The sequence below is a fragment of the Beta vulgaris genome, chromosome 2 (genome assembly GCF_026745355.1).
Source record: "Beta vulgaris subsp. vulgaris cultivar EL10 chromosome 2, EL10.2, whole genome shotgun sequence".
NCBI classification, from domain to species: domain Eukaryota; kingdom Viridiplantae; phylum Streptophyta; class Magnoliopsida; order Caryophyllales; family Amaranthaceae; genus Beta; species Beta vulgaris.
In genome coordinates, this window is record NC_079203.1 from 40057909 (window position 1) to 40074091 (window position 16183).

General features: G+C 29.6%; 1 protein-coding gene across 1 annotated transcript; it reads right to left on the reverse strand.

The window, feature by feature from the left end:
• Positions 1–1174: 1174 nt before the first annotated feature.
• On the reverse strand, positions 1175–4763 carry LOC104886638 (transcription factor SRM1-like). The gene is made up of 2 exons (XM_010671111.1): positions 4390–4763; positions 1175–1703 (listed from the first exon to the last, which is right to left on the reverse strand). The coding sequence occupies exons 1-2, from the start codon at positions 4761–4763 to the stop codon at positions 1175–1177; spliced, it is 903 nt and encodes a 300-aa protein (XP_010669413.1).
• Between the last annotated feature and the right edge of the window lie 11420 nt (positions 4764–16183).

Here is a 16183-nt window from a genome sequence, read left to right on the forward strand (position 1 = left end):
GTTTTCCTTTATTTTCTGTTTTACATTGTTTGGTTGGCAAAAGAATGTAAAATCATTTTTCCTTGGAGTAAAATACTCTTTTAATGATGGAAAACCATTTTCCCTTTAAAATAAATGGAAAACTATTTTCCTTATCTCTCTTGTATGCTCCTCTCATTACCTCCTTACTGCCCCTTTCATTTCACTTTCATTTCATCATTTTTCTTACATGGAACCAAACAACGGAAAACTAATTTTGGAATTGTGTTTTCCAATGTAAATTGTTTTCCATGAAAATCATTTTACACTGAAAATATTTTACGCCCTACTAAATAGAGCCTAAAATAAAACACTTATTTTTCATCATATAGTTGTATATTCTATAATCATTGGCTAACCAATGAATAGTATAACCCTCATAAATATATCGGCCGTGTGGCTTGGGTATGAGAGAATAACGACCTTCATGAGGAGCAATCGTGGAGCTTTTAACGAAAACCAATGAAAAATCGAGCAAAGATAAATGTGTTTAAGTGCTTAATGTATTTGATATGACTGAAACAGATCTAATAAGGTTCCAATTTCTTTTTCTTATAATTTCTCCGTAACATACATAATGCAACAATTGAATATTTTATATCTCAGACATAATCCTCAATCGTTGTATTCTTTCTATTACGAAGAGAGTATATAAAATGACTATTAGTTTCAAGCAGTATGGATAAAAAAGGTAGCTTTTCACCACACACGAAGAACATATGGGAGATAGAAGATCCTTGAAAAAAGAAGGGATCATAAACTAAAAACATCATGTAGAATAATACTAACATTCTTTGAAATATATAGTTCAAAACTACTTCAAGGGGGCTATAGCCACTGTTTAGCATTAAAATAAAACACTTATTTTTCATCATATACTTGTATATTCTATCATCATTGGCTAACCAATGAATAGTATAACCTGATTGTTCTGGACATCCTAATTCCTAAGAATAAACCCACCATCCACAAAGAAATCCATCCTAAGAAACCTAATATGAAGAAATATTTGTCTTAGTTACATCATAATAATGAATATCAATCTATAGCTAGCCATGAACACGATTGTTGCGGCCAAGGCTGTAGCCTGTAGCAGTGGTGGCGGTGATCGTGATAGTGCTGCTGATGGTGGTGGGGATGGCTATTGAGGCAGCAACTAACAATGGTGGGGCAGTGGCGGCGGTCGCGGCTGATATTGGCTTTGAGAAATGCTGTTGCTCACTTGCTCACAATGTACAACTTGAGGCGTTTGAACTTGGTAGTTTGGAGAAATACTATTATTGTTGTTGTTCACTTGTTCACAATAATGTACAACTTGAGGCATTTGAAGTTGGTAGTTTGGAGAAATACTATTATTGTTGTTGTTCACTTGTTCATTACTATGCTCTTGCTTAATCTCTATTCCTGCTGGTGGTTGTTCGACGTGAGATTTCGATCGAAGCTTATCAAATATATGAGTAGGAAGAAGGCCTTTTTTGTGGAGCTTTTGCAAAGCTGCATCATCGTTTACAGTAATATCATGGATGCTTGATCTCTTTCGTTTCTTTATATTTTCTGGGTCATTGCGATCAAAGTACTTTTGAGCATGACTAGCAACTTGAGTTGGTGACCTTGTTACTACGAAGTCCCTTGCAATGCTTTTCCAGTCACTCTTGGTATAATATTTCAAGCCTACTAAAAACAACCTACATAGCAAAATTTGACTTTTATTTCAGATCAATTCTTTCATTATATATCTCGTAATTAATAGATAGACAAAATGTATACATGACACATTATTATACTACGAGACACTAAGTATACAACATATCATTTTATGTCAGCCGCTCATTCCTATTGCTTTATTCACATGTGCAAAAGGAAAAATATTTACAAGAGTGTTATATACTACCTCTGTTTTTTTTAGTTGTAACGATTAGACATTTTCTACTCACACTTTATGTCTAATCGTTGCAACTAAAAAAACAGAGGTAGTATTAGTTAGACGGTAACAAAACCCCATAATTGGTTGCCCTCCAATTAAGGGATAACCCTATAATGACTTGAACTTTGGTTGTTTACAACCACTGATATACTCGGAAACCATATCAAAAATAGCAAAACATAAGCCACTTCCTGTACTCAACAATACTAAGTTATAATTTTCTGTACACAAAAACGCCTTCTATGTTGGAATTATGATACCTTTAGTTCGATGTAATCGTGGTGCTGGGTACTAACAGTGGCAACTTTGTGTCATACTATTATAGTGTCAATGGTTATAGAGAGCTTAAAGTTCAAATAGTTGAAAATATTTTCACTACATGTTAATGTGTAGGCTAAAAGCAAGAATAACATGGAATAAGGTAGTAATTATATGAGCTAGTTTAGCTAACGTAACCTGACACGTAAAAAAGACTGACATATGAACAAATTTGGTCTTCGTACGTAGGAGGTTTACAAATTCCATCTTTTGTCACATAATTTTATGTTCCATTGATAAACGAGGCATAATACGAGGGTCATGATTCCTGTTGAAGGCCTAGTTGTACTCATTATAATAGATTAAGAAGATTAAAAAAGTAATAATAAAAGTTATTTTATTAGTAACCTGACCCCTTATTCACAACCATGTTCAGAATTCTTCGTTAAACTGGTATGATCCTCCAACCAAAGCTTGCTTTGCCTTTGCATTGATGTACTCATTTTTTATTAGGAAAATTTGTCAAAAAAAACCTCTTAAGTGTTCAATTTTGCGAGAAAAAACCTTTTAAAACAATCTTTGCGAAAAAAAACCACGAACTTAATTTTTTTTGCAAGATGAAACCTATTTCCATTTTCCGGTGTAGTTTTTGAGATGCATAGGGGTGCTGCTGCAGTTACTGGAAATAGAGGGTTAAAGAAAGATAGAAGAGTCATCGCCGGAATTGAGAAAAAACGCACCGGAAAATGGGAATAGGTTTCTTCTTGCAAGAAAAATTAAGTTTGTGGTTTCTTTTTGCAAAGAATGTTTTATAAGGTTTTTTTTCGCAAAATTGAACCTTTAAAAGGTTTTTTTTGGCAAATTTTCCTTTTTATTATTATTGTTTTTACCACCCTGATTTGGCTACCACTAGATATCTAAAAATTAATCCACATAATAAGCAACTAATAAGAAGTGGCACGCAATATAAGGAATACGGAATAGTAAATCTAGACTCTAGTGCCTAAGAGTAGTAATTTATGATGTTTCTACCTCGATGCAATTAAGTTAATAAATCAGAAAGAACTCTAATAAAAATAAGAGAATCAACATATATACTTCCTCTATTTTTCATGGATTGCTCCTTTAATTTATTCACTGTGTCAATATTCTTCAAATTTTCTACAGAATCTTGTAGTTCAAGACTCAACAGACACCTACCATATTTCTATCTGAAGATGTTATATGCATTCTAAATTCAATTATTGGAGTTAGCAACTGATTTTAATTAGTTTAAGACTTTTGATATGAAGTGGAAAATTTGGGATCAAGTTAATGTTTTTCCACTATATAACAAAAAAGTTGGCTAATTAAATCAAGTTCAAATTAAAAGTAGAATTTAAAAACACAAGGAATATCTCACTCACAGAATTATAACACTAAAAAAAACAAAAAGATACCATGTAGATAGTTTTATTTTTTGTGGGGTAAATAAGCGACTAATCGCATGCGATTTGATCTGGTTTTGGGTACTACTCTACAAGACTTTACCAACTAAACTAGATAACATCTAGATGTAATGTAGATTGTGAACAAACACTACTCACCTTGTAAAATTATGAGCAGATAACATATGAGTATATAATATTGTTCTAATTAAGTCACCTAATAATAGGGTCATAGTGAAAAAAAAATCCAATTCCGGATGAAACAATGCTCTTTAATAAAATTCCTATACATCCTAATATTGATACTAATTTATTTGGCTAATTTTTACACAAATTACGTACCCGTTTTTTCTGTTTCTTTGACCTCCATAGATACATTATTCCTATACATCTTCATAACCCCTAAAGAATACCTAAGCATATAATAACCTTTTAACTTATTAATATGAAGATGAATATCAAAGGAGATCTAAGAACTAAAGAACATATAGTCAGAAGCAAATTGAATAATTTTTTTTCAAAAACATAACTAAAAACAAATAAAAAAAAAGAATTTTTTTTTAAAAACTTGCAAAAGGTAAGACTCAATCCCAAGATCTCTCGAGTTGAAACCAGCACCACTAGGCTATTACCTGCTGCTCAATTTATTTCTTTTTGTTCATCATAGATATGCAAAGAAAAGAACAGTAATACGACATGTACGTTGTTAAATTCTTTACAACATAAAAGTGTAATCTTTTAGGGTTGTAATGTAATACGTACCTATGTTCCTCTATGCTCCATTGAAAACCTTGTTTCTTTGGTCTTGCTGATGACTTACATGATTTATCGTCTTTCAAGTCATCGTCTTTTGAGTCATCGTCTTCCGAGTTATCGTCCGAGTTGTATAAGCCACTGTAACTCGGGAGAGGAACTCGGCCGCTTTCAATCGACTCGACGTCGTAGGCAAGTTTACAGTAGTGATTTTTAATCTCTGCTGGGGTCCTCTTACCTCCGAGTCGTTGAGCGATTTGAAGCCACCGAGTTGACTCGTCCTCGATATCGAGGTAACCTTCGGCTAGACATGCTTCGAACTGTTTGTTTTCTATAAAACTCCAGGGCTCAGAGTAAGGTGATAATGGTGGTTTTGTGATCATCTTTTCTCTAGTTAATACTTAATAAAAAAGAAAGTCAAAGAAATTCGGTTAACTTAGTTATTCATATACAAAGTCAAAAGTTTTTTTTGATTATTTATATATATAGTTTCTCTAGTCTAACTTTTCAGATTTTTTAGGGTTTACTTTTTGTGAATTGAGAGTAGGGATATAATTGGAATTTAAACTACTTTGGTTAAATATTTAATTACACGTTTTTTTAACTTTTTTTTTACAGAATTTAAAAAATAATAATAGTAATAGAGGGTAACACAACTCTATCAATTTGTGGACGAAAAACAAAACGTAGAGGAAAGTTCAGTCAACATGGATTAAATATTCTAGAGTTCATGCCTTTTATTTATTGTTATTTTTGATAAATTTGTTTTCCCTTCTCAAAATATATTAAGATTTCAAGTAAATACTCTAATTTTTTGCCTTTCATTCATAGGTTTTATTTGTAAGTAAAAAAGAAAATAAGATGGTAATGAAAAAATAAATAAACAAACATTATTTTTCTATATTTCACACAACCCGCGACATAGGTCATCAAAGAACATTAATTAAGTGAACAAAGCATATTTCATAGACAAAAATAATTCATAGTTCAAAACTTAATAAAAAAGAACATAGGTCATAATGGAAAAAAATTTAAAAGAACATATATACTCAATCACATTAAAAGAACATATCTAGGTAAAAAGAACACGTACATAAGGTATAATTAAAAAAATAAAATAAAAACAACATATCTAATTGCGTCAAAAAAACATATTTTCTAAATAAAATAACATATAGTTCAAACTCATCTCATTTTATAAAAAGAACATAAGTTATAATGGAAATAATGGAAAACAAACATTTACTAGAACATCATCCTCCGCAATTTTCATAACAAAATCCAAATTTTATTTCTTTCCACATTATCTCGAGATTTGAAGTATTTTTACTATGTTCAACTATAATCTATTTGTCCATAATTGACATATATCTTTAGAAAATATTTTTAATTTATAGAAGAACATGTCTAGCTTATAAAAGATCATACAATTCAAATTTAAAGAAAATAATTTCTATGTAAAGAGAACATGTCTAATTTATAAATAACATGCATGGGTCGTAAAAAAAACAAATAGTAGAAGAAGGTACAATGAAAATAAAGATTATGTACTTTTATAAAGTCAAGCGAACAAACAATTCACAATCAAATACACACATCTAAGAATATAAAAACTGCAAATCTATTTTGAAATCAAAATTAGTTGTCTCTCCATAATTATCATGATGCATGGTTTAATACCTATTTTAAAAGCTATAGTGGAAAAGTTCATTCTTTATGCTATCGAACTCAAACACGCACCCGATCATTATAAACGATATGTTCTATAAGTATATTTATTAATGTTCTTTATAAATTACTATCATGTTCTAATTCCATAAGATATATGTTCTTTTTCTTTTATAGTAGGAAATTATATGCAGTTTTATTCATTAACTATATATACGATGTTCTTTTCATGCAAATATATATTTTGATTTAACTTGTAATATGTCCTTTACAAAATCACATTGTAATAATAAACCAAATGCGAAATAATAATATTTAGGGCCTGTTCTCTTCGGCATAAAACACCTGAATTGAACTGAACTTATTAGAGCTGAACTGAACTGAACTGAACTGAACTGAATTAAACTGAATTGAATTGAATTGAATTAAATTAAATTGAATTAAACTGAATGTAATAAATATATAAATAATATTTTAAACAATAATAATATGAATATTAAATAATAATTATAATGATAAGTAATAATAATAATAATAATAATAATAATAATAATAATAATAATAATAATAATAGTAGTAGTAGTATTTTGGATATTTTTAAATGACAGTTATAAATAAATAATATTAATAATCATAAATTAATAATAATAATAATTAATTATAATTAATAATTATTATTTTATATTATTTGTATTAATATATTAATACTTGATGATGATATATAATAACAATAATATTTAAGAAGTAAATTAATATTACTATTTTAATAATTAGATTTAATAATATAAAAATATTTAGTAATAAAAATAATGATTGTGTTGGACCGCGAAAATTACATCATAAACCGTCTTGACGCTATTTGATTGGTTTATGGGCTAAAAAAAGTGGGTTTATTTGTGCTTTGACCTAAACCATGTTCCTCCTAATAATAATAGTAATAATAATGAGTAAAGCTATAATAAACAAAATAATATATGGAAACAACAATAATAATAATACTTAATAGTAATGATATATATATTTAAATAATAATAATAATGATGATGATGATAATAATAATAATAATAATAATAATAATAATAATAATAATAATAATAATAATAATAGTAAGAGTAATTAATAAAATAAATTATGCCAACATAATAATAGTATTTAACAAAATGGTTATAAAAGAATGGAGCTGAACTGAACTGAACTGAACTGAGTTGAACTGAACTGAACTGAACTTATTGGAGCTGAACTAAACTTATTGGAGCTTAACTGAACTGAAAATAAGCTGGGGAGAACATGCCCTTACTATATGAAGGAACAACATAATAACTAACACATATAAGTTAATTTCATGTTATGTTCTTATTTACAAAGGAGAGAAAAGAAGGTTGAATATACAAGTTAACTGCATATTGTGAAATGGTAATCCACAAACTATGTTAATAGCATGAAAAATAGTATATATTATCATATATAATATTAAAGCAAGAAAAAATTAGCCTACGTGGCAGCCTCATAGAAATTCCGCTCTCACAATTCACCCTACATTCATAGAGCAATGAAATACATGCCACGTGTCACATTCCATTAAAATGATTATGTTTGATTCCTTTATTATCAGTTTCCCAAATTTCGAAAATCAGTCATTGAATGCTTTAGGAAACCTCCAATTTCCTTAAGTTGAAGATATATCCGTGATTTTGGGCTGTAAAAGTAAGATTCCTCACCGGAAGGAAATCTCCACTTAAGCAAATCTTCCAAGGTTTTTCCTTTCCTGTCAAATATTCCATTCACTACTCTTTTTGAAGTTGAAAAATATTTGCAGGATGATTTTAGATTTGATACTGAAATTGTTTAAGAAAATTTAGTTGAATGACCGTATTATAAATCCGTGCAAGATATATACACAATTCAAAGCCACGTGTCAATCCTATTAAAATGATTTCATTGATTTTTTTTAAAATTCTTTAAGGAAATTTAGTTACACACAATTGAATGATTGTATTATAAATCCGTGCAAGTATATACACATGCATGCAAAGATGTTTTACTCTTTTTCCTCTTCTTTTTTTTTCTTTGAGATACATGCCTGTGCTGAAGGATGTTCAACAATTTTTCTAGATCATTTTATGAGAAGTTTTTTTTATCCAATAGTTACCGGTTTTATATCCACTAATTAGGAAATTGATTGTTTTATAATTGCTATAATTTAGGCAAAGAAAGGACTAATACCAACTCTATAACCATAAGTATTCACAAACATTATGTTAAACCCATTAAATATTACATACCCACAATTTCAAAACATCTCACCAAATTGAGAATCCTCAAATAGAGAAAATTATGATAAAAAAAGGTGAATAATCAAAGGCGGAGAAAAATCGAACCAAAAGCAAAATAAATGAGTCGGCCATGGACATGAGCAATCAGTAAGTTGAGAGCGAGTGAGTCAGCTCATTTTTGCTGTAATTCATCCAAAAATGAGTATCAATTCGATCAATTGGAGTAAGAAAAAAAAGAGAGAGAGAAAAACTCCTACAAAACAACAATTCATACAACCTGCACAACAAAACGGCAGTAGCAACTGGGAACCAACAAAGAGAGGAAAGAGAAAAACTCCAACCCCAAAACCGCCATTAGATGAGAGAGAAACGAAAAACCCTAACAATTAAAATTTCGCCAATGAGAATAATTTGAAGTGACTAACAATTTTCTCACTTCTCTAGAAATGAGATAGAGACAGGAAGAAGAGATGGAAGTATTCAAGTATTCTCTTTAATGGGGAGATCGAAGGATTTGGAGGAGAGCGAGAGAAAAAAGAAAAAATGGTTTATGCAGGGGGTTTGAGTTTGAGTGTGGTGTTTTTTTTTCTTTCTTCATTCCTTCCTCTGTTTACTCTTTTACCTTTTTCGCGGTGTTCCTATATGACATAATCATCCTATTATATATCATACTTTATGAAAGAATTATAAAACAACTCATGGGTGATGGGTTGAATGAAAAAATTGCAAATGTGAAGTAGTATATGATATCCTGATAATATGTTAGCCAGCTAATTAATTTTCTTTTTTCTTATTCACTATTGGTAATGAATATAATGAGATGCTACCCCGTGCAGGAGGAAATGCAAATGCAATAATAATAGTCACACCATGACTATGATCAGAGGTTACATATATCAAAAACAATAATAGCTCAATCTTTAGTCCCAAAGTGGTCTAAGGTGGGCTAATATGAATCATCATAACATATCATATCCATGACCAATACATACTAATTTATTTTAAAAAAAAAACTGAGATAGGACATGTTCTCTTTACCATAAAACAGTTGAACTGAATTGAACTGAACTGAATTAAATTATAACTAATAGTAATGATAACAATTTAGGAATTGAACTGAACTGAAAATAAGTTGGGGAGAACAGTCCCTTAAAGTGAGAGAAGTAAGACAAGAGACACTATATGAAACAAGAAATTAAATTAGGTAAAAAAGTGAAAACCAACATATAAGGGTCGGTTCACTTCAACTTATTTTGACAAAACTATGACGATATAAGTTCGAAAAAATTTAGATGATTAGGTGATCCAACGGGTTGCCAACCCTCTAATTATTGAAATTTCCTTGGCCAAGAGTACATTCAGACATTAATTTTAATTGTTCTCTCTCCAATTTGTTTTATATATATATATTACTATTATTATTATTTTATTGTATCTAAGAGGGTTAACCTTAGGATCACTCAAAATTTTTCCACGCTCTTACATTCAAATGAAACAAAAATATAAATACATCCACTTATGAACTTATGCTTGATATTAATATCATTTTTAAAGAAAATGTACACTTTGAATTTGGCCCATTTTATATTGAAATTCTAAAATAAAGGATTAGCAGAGAGAGTGCAACATGGCCCATGTGCTTAAATTATAAATATAGCTTTCTTTAATGAGCTTCGAGACACTAATTGAGAAGGTGAATCAACAAAATGAGTTAATTATATATCAAGCTTATATAACAAAAGAGGGATTTATAAGTATTCAATTTTAGTTGGTCTATAAGACAGTAAAACTGTTGTTGAAAGATTAGAAGTTATCGAATTAAAAGTTGTTAATTTGCCTATGCACTTTGTTTTGACAGCTTCTTTTTTCTTTGATGTAAAAGATAATATTGAAATGGAAATCATATGGAGAACTTATATAACACACAGACATTATACAAGTATTGTGTATTTATATTTGTTTACTATACAAAATTATCATTTTCTAAATTATTCTTAATATTAAAATTGTGGTGGCTTAATATATTCTAAAATTGTTTTTAGGAAGAAACTAATGAGTAAGGATTATTTCAAGTAGCAACGGGGAATAAGGTATTTAGGCAAAAAAGTAAAGTGGGAAACCCCGTATGATACTCATTACGTCAGATGGAACGGGGAATAAGGTATGCTACAATATATCATCGAAATGATGGTAATTTCAGGTCGCAACAGGGAATAAGGTATTTATACCCCATATGGTACTTATTCCGTCAGTTGGAACAAAATTTTCTTATGATGTTTCAAAAAATACACACAATTTGGAATAAGGTATGATACAATATATCATCGAAATTGTGGTATTTCAGTTAGCAACGGGGAATAAGGTATTTATACCCCATATGGTACTTATTCCGTCAGTTGGAACAAAATTTCTTATGATGTTTCAAAAAAGACAGTTTTTTCGACCATGTGTTAAAAGTCAAGGACAATCCCTATCAGATGGTAGCTTTGTATCTCCCGAGACCAGTTCTTAATCATGGCTAATTTTATGTAGCCATTTCTCAATCACGAGTAAAAATTGCCTAATAGTACTAATTTATGAGAAAGAACATGGGAAGTCTAACACTTTAAGGTCATTTCGAGTAAAAAATGAAGACTGTAATGTGGAGAGGGTTTCTAAGACAATTGACCCCTAAGTGGTTACTAGGATAAAACCAAGTTCGTGCAAATTTTCTCCCTTTTTGAAGCAGTTGAGATCATTAATTTACCTTTGTCATCTCAACATAAGGTGTTGTTGGCTTTGCTTATGACTATGTTATACAACCTCTGTTCTTTTTCTACTACAACAATTGAGTTTTCACGTTTGCTAATACACTATTTTAACTATTAATATCTTTAATTACTTTTTAGTAAAATTATACAAAATTGATATTCTGAAGTATATATCGAGACGAATCTAACAAGACCCCACATGACAATATTTTTCCTGACATAAAAATCATAATATATAGTGAAAGGTTATGATGGTGAATGGATAGTGTAAAAATCTCATTTTGCAATATTATAGAAATAGAACGGAGGAAGTAACTTCTTAATAAATTTCGTTTTGCACTAAAAAGAAGTCTTCCAAAACATATCAGTATCATGTATATGTTAAACAACTTTATTATTAATATAAAGGTGTATATCTCTTAAACACAGAGTTTTTTTTATCAAGTTAACGTAAGAATCGTTTACACGTTTTCATTGTAGCTGATATATAAACATTGTTATTATACTAAATAGTTCCCGTGCATTGTGCACGGGCCTAAAACCTAGTATCATATATAATATTAAAGCAAGAAAAAATTGTCCTACGTGGCAAGACCTCAACCTTCCTCTGTTCTCCTTCACCCTCAACTTTTCGACCTAATGCTTGCTTATGCCACGTGGCATTGCTAAAATAACTTTAACAATAATCAATTAATTCCTCCGATTGTGTAACAATGAAGGAAATAATATCAACTACAATAACTAAAGGAATCAATCAACCAATTATCAATTAAGGAAACAAATCAAATATTATCTTTTTTTTTTTAAACGAAAATCATATATTATCTTAGCGGTTATTCTTATCATTTTCACAAAAACCAGTTATGGAATTATTTTCAAGCTAAATACCAATTTAGAGAGTGAAAAAAATATACAATGAAAAAGATGAATTGATATAACAACTTTAAGTTTTTCACTAATACAAGATACTCAAAAAGTCAAAATATGAAATTTCAAATATAAAACAAATATTAGCTAAGTACAAGCCAATAGGTGCGTTGGTATAACAACTTTAAGTTTTTCATCACACCTATCAAACTTATATAATATAATTAATTTAAAAATCACCTAATTTCAAGCCAATGGGTACATTGGTCTAATAAGTGTTTTTTTTTAATATTATTCACTTTTGGTAATGAATACCACACCATTATCATGAGATGCTAGCCCCTTCAAGAAAATATGCAAATGTAATAATAATAGTAATGCAAGTTTATTTTATTACCAAACAAGAAATAAAAAGATGATTTTGTTGAAAAAAATATAACACACCATGATTATGACTAGAGATTACATATAACAAAAACAATAACAACTCAAATATTCAATTTTTAGTCCCAAAGTGGTTTAGGTAAGCTAATATGATAATCATAAAAAAAATCATATCCATGACCAATACATACTAAAAGTATTTTTTAAAAAAAAACAAAGTTAAAGTGAGAGAGGTAAAATAAGAGTTCATCTATATATATGTTCAAGAAATTGAATTAGGTAAAAAAAAAATGAAAACCAATATATAAGCATCTGTCTACTTTAACTAATTTTGACATAACTATGATAATCTAAGATTGGAAATTTTAGATAAGATTAAACAAATTTAGATATAATAATTAAGTGTTTTTCAGACAACTTAAGGGAGAATTAAGAAAATGTCAGACAAGATAAGTTGTTTAAAGATAAAAATGGATATTCTTCTCACTACTAAAAAGTTAAGGTCAAGAGTACATTAAAACATTAATCTATGGCAATTCTCTCTCCAATTTATTGGATATATATTAATATATTATTCTATTATTGCGACTAAGAAGGTTGACAACCTTAGGCTTAGGGACTAGGGTCACTCAAATATTTTCCCACATTCTTACATTCAAATGAAACAAACGATATAAGTACATACACTTATGAACTTACGCTTGATACTAATATCATTTTTAAAGAAAATTCACACACTTTGAATTTGGCCCATTCTATCAAAATTATAAAATAAAAGAGTAGGAGAGAGAGTGAAAACATGACACATGTGCTTAAATTATAATATAAAGCTTTCTTTAATTTTTATAATAGTTTGCGAATTATTTTGCAAGTTTTATGATCCCTCCGTTTCCTAAAGATCTTCCCTCTTTCCGTTTAAGGGTGTTTCTAAAAGATCTTCCCTCATTTGCTTTATTCCTTATTTGGCAAAACAAATTTCCCTATTTACCCTCTCATGTCACTATCATATGGTCCACCATTACATTATTAATTCAATTTTACTCCCTTTCTCTCTCCTACTTTAACCCATTTTTATTTATTTATCTATCTTAACCCCTTTCTCTCTCCTATTTTACTCACACCATACCCCACACAACTTGATTTTCCTTGGTATCTGTAGGAACAGTAAGTGGGAAGATCTTTAGGAAACGGAGGGAGTATCCCAAAAAGAAATATGTTGCGTGTATTAAGAAACTAAGAATAGTAATTATTTTTCTTCAATATAATCCAATATTCTTTAACTAATTATTCTTGCAAAAAAAAACTAATATAACTGTTCATAAATTTAACATCCTAAACTCAAATTATATATGAAAGTATGAGTGAATCATGAAGTAGTTGACATTATAGGATATCAATAATTATTTCTTATATGCATGATTAAATATAGTTTCCTTGCTAAAATAGATATTTCTCACTTATTCATCATTAAAGTTAAGCAGCGCCATGATTTTCTTATATAATTAATATTGTATAATACTCATTCAGTTAGATGAAATGGGGAATGATGTAAGATAAAATATATCATAAAATTGTGGTCATTTTAGGGAACTACAAGTAAAATAATTATCTCTTAATTTTATATAAAAGTAATGTTACAATTATTTAATATTTACACATAAATCGTGTGGACGATATTAGACTGGAAAGAGAGATATCTAATGAGCATTGCGACACTAATTTAGAAGGTGAATCAACAAGATGAGTTAATTGTCAAGCTTATATGTAAAAAAAAGGGGGATTTATAAGTATTCAAGTTTAATTGGTTTATAATAGAGTGAAACTATTTTGAAAAGATCAAATAAAGTTATTGAATTGGAAAAGTTGTTAATTTATTTAACTTTGTTTTGGTTTTTTTTTCTTTGATGTAGAAGATAATATTGAAATGTACATCTTATAAAGAACCTATAAAACACACATATATTATACAAGTAGTGCGTATTTATATTTGTTTACATTTTCTAAATTAGTCTTAATGAATATTAAAACTTTAGTTCGCTTAATATATTCGAAAATTGGTTTTAGGAAGAAAATTAATGAATAAGGGTTAATTGTGGACCATTGAAGTCACTTGAGGTAGTCTTTGGGAGGTGAAAAGTAAATTGAGAAACCCAATTATACTCATTCCGTCAGATGGAATGGGAAATAAGGTATGATACAATATATCATCGAAATTGTGATCATTTCAAGTAGCAACGGGAATAAGGTATTTAGGAAAAAAGTAGAGTGGGGAAACCCTGTATGATACTCATTCCACCAGATGAAATGAGGAATAAAGTATGATACAATATATCATCGAAATTGTGGTCATTTTAGGTAGCAACGTGGAATAAGGTATTCATACCCCGTATGGTACTCATTCCGTCAGATGGAACAAATTTCCTCTGAGGTTTCAAAAAAGGCAATTTTAGTTGGTCGTGTGTCAAAAGTCAAGGACAATCCCTATCGCATGGTGGGTTTGTATCTCCCGAGAGCAGTTCTCAGTCATGGCCAATTTTATGTAGCCATTTCTCAGTCATTGGTAAAAATTGCCTAATAGTACTCCTATATCAGAAAGATAATGGGAAGTCTAATACTTTAAGGCCATTTCGAGGAAAAAATGAAGATGTAATGTAGAGAGAGTTTCTGAGACGATTGACCCCCCCCCAACTGGTTACTGGGATGAAAACCAAGTTCGTGCAAATTTTCTCCCTGTTGAGGCGGTTGAGATCCTTAACCTTTACCATCTCAACCCTTAGATGATGATGGCTTTCTATGGGGCTACACCAAAATTGGTATGTTCTACTAAATAAGACCATCACTTTATTAATTTTTTTAAGAATTCCCATACAGTTGTTGGCGATTCTATTGTATCGGAAGTGTGGAAGAAAATCTGGAATTCTAATCTTCCTCCTAAGGTGTTGTTGGCTTTACTTATGATGATATAATTGCTTCTGACTATATTATACTTCCTCCGTTCTTTTTCTACTGCAGCAATTGGATTTTCACGCTTGCCAAATGCTCAATTTTTACTATTGATATCTTTATTTACTATTTAGTAAAATTATACACATTTGATATTTTGAAAGTATATATCAAGACGAATCTAACAATACCCCACATGACTATATTTGTCTTTACATAAAATAAACAATATATAGTGAAAGGGTATGATAGTGAATGAATAGTGTAAAAATCTCATTGTTATATTAGACTACAAACGGATGAAGTAGCTTCTTAAAACATTTTGTTTTGCTCTAAAAAGAAGTCTTCCAAAACATATGAATATCATGTATCTGTTAAACAACTTTATAATTAATATAAATGTGTATTTCTCTTAAACACAAAGTTTTTGATCAAGTAGACGTAAATAATCGTTTATATGTTTTCAATGTAGCGGATATATAAACATTTTTATTGTATTAAAGTTCCCGTGCATTATGCACGGGTCCAAAACCTAGTATAATATTAAAGCAAGAAAAAATTGTCCTATGTGGCGAGCCACATTATGGATTCTGCCCTCTCATTGCACCAAGGTTTACAAAGCAAGAATTTATATACATGCCATGTGTCAATGCTAAGAAAGTCTATTGAGATCCGGTGATATTAGGCAATAAAAATAGACTGATTTTGCAAATCCAAAATGAATCCTGTGATTGAATTCAATTAAGTTCATACATCAATCAAGCCTATACATTTTGAAAAAAAAACGATTAATTTAATTAGGAAATTAAATCTATTATGTCTATAAGTGAATCCCTAATCTAAGCTCATCAAAGCAACCACGCAAAAGCTACTAACAAATCAAATGCAATCATGATATTATTTCCTCTTATACTAGGA

Excerpts from the sequence above, each read along its gene's own strand:
- LOC104886638 (XM_010671111.1), bottom strand. The coding sequence starts at position 4,763 with ATGATCACAAAACCACCATTATCACCTTACTCTGAGCCCTGGAGTTTT. Across the intron at positions 1,704-4,389 it reads TGGAGCATAGAGGAACATAG|GTTGTTTTTAGTAGGCTTGA; the intron begins GTACGTATTACA and ends TTTGCTATGTAG.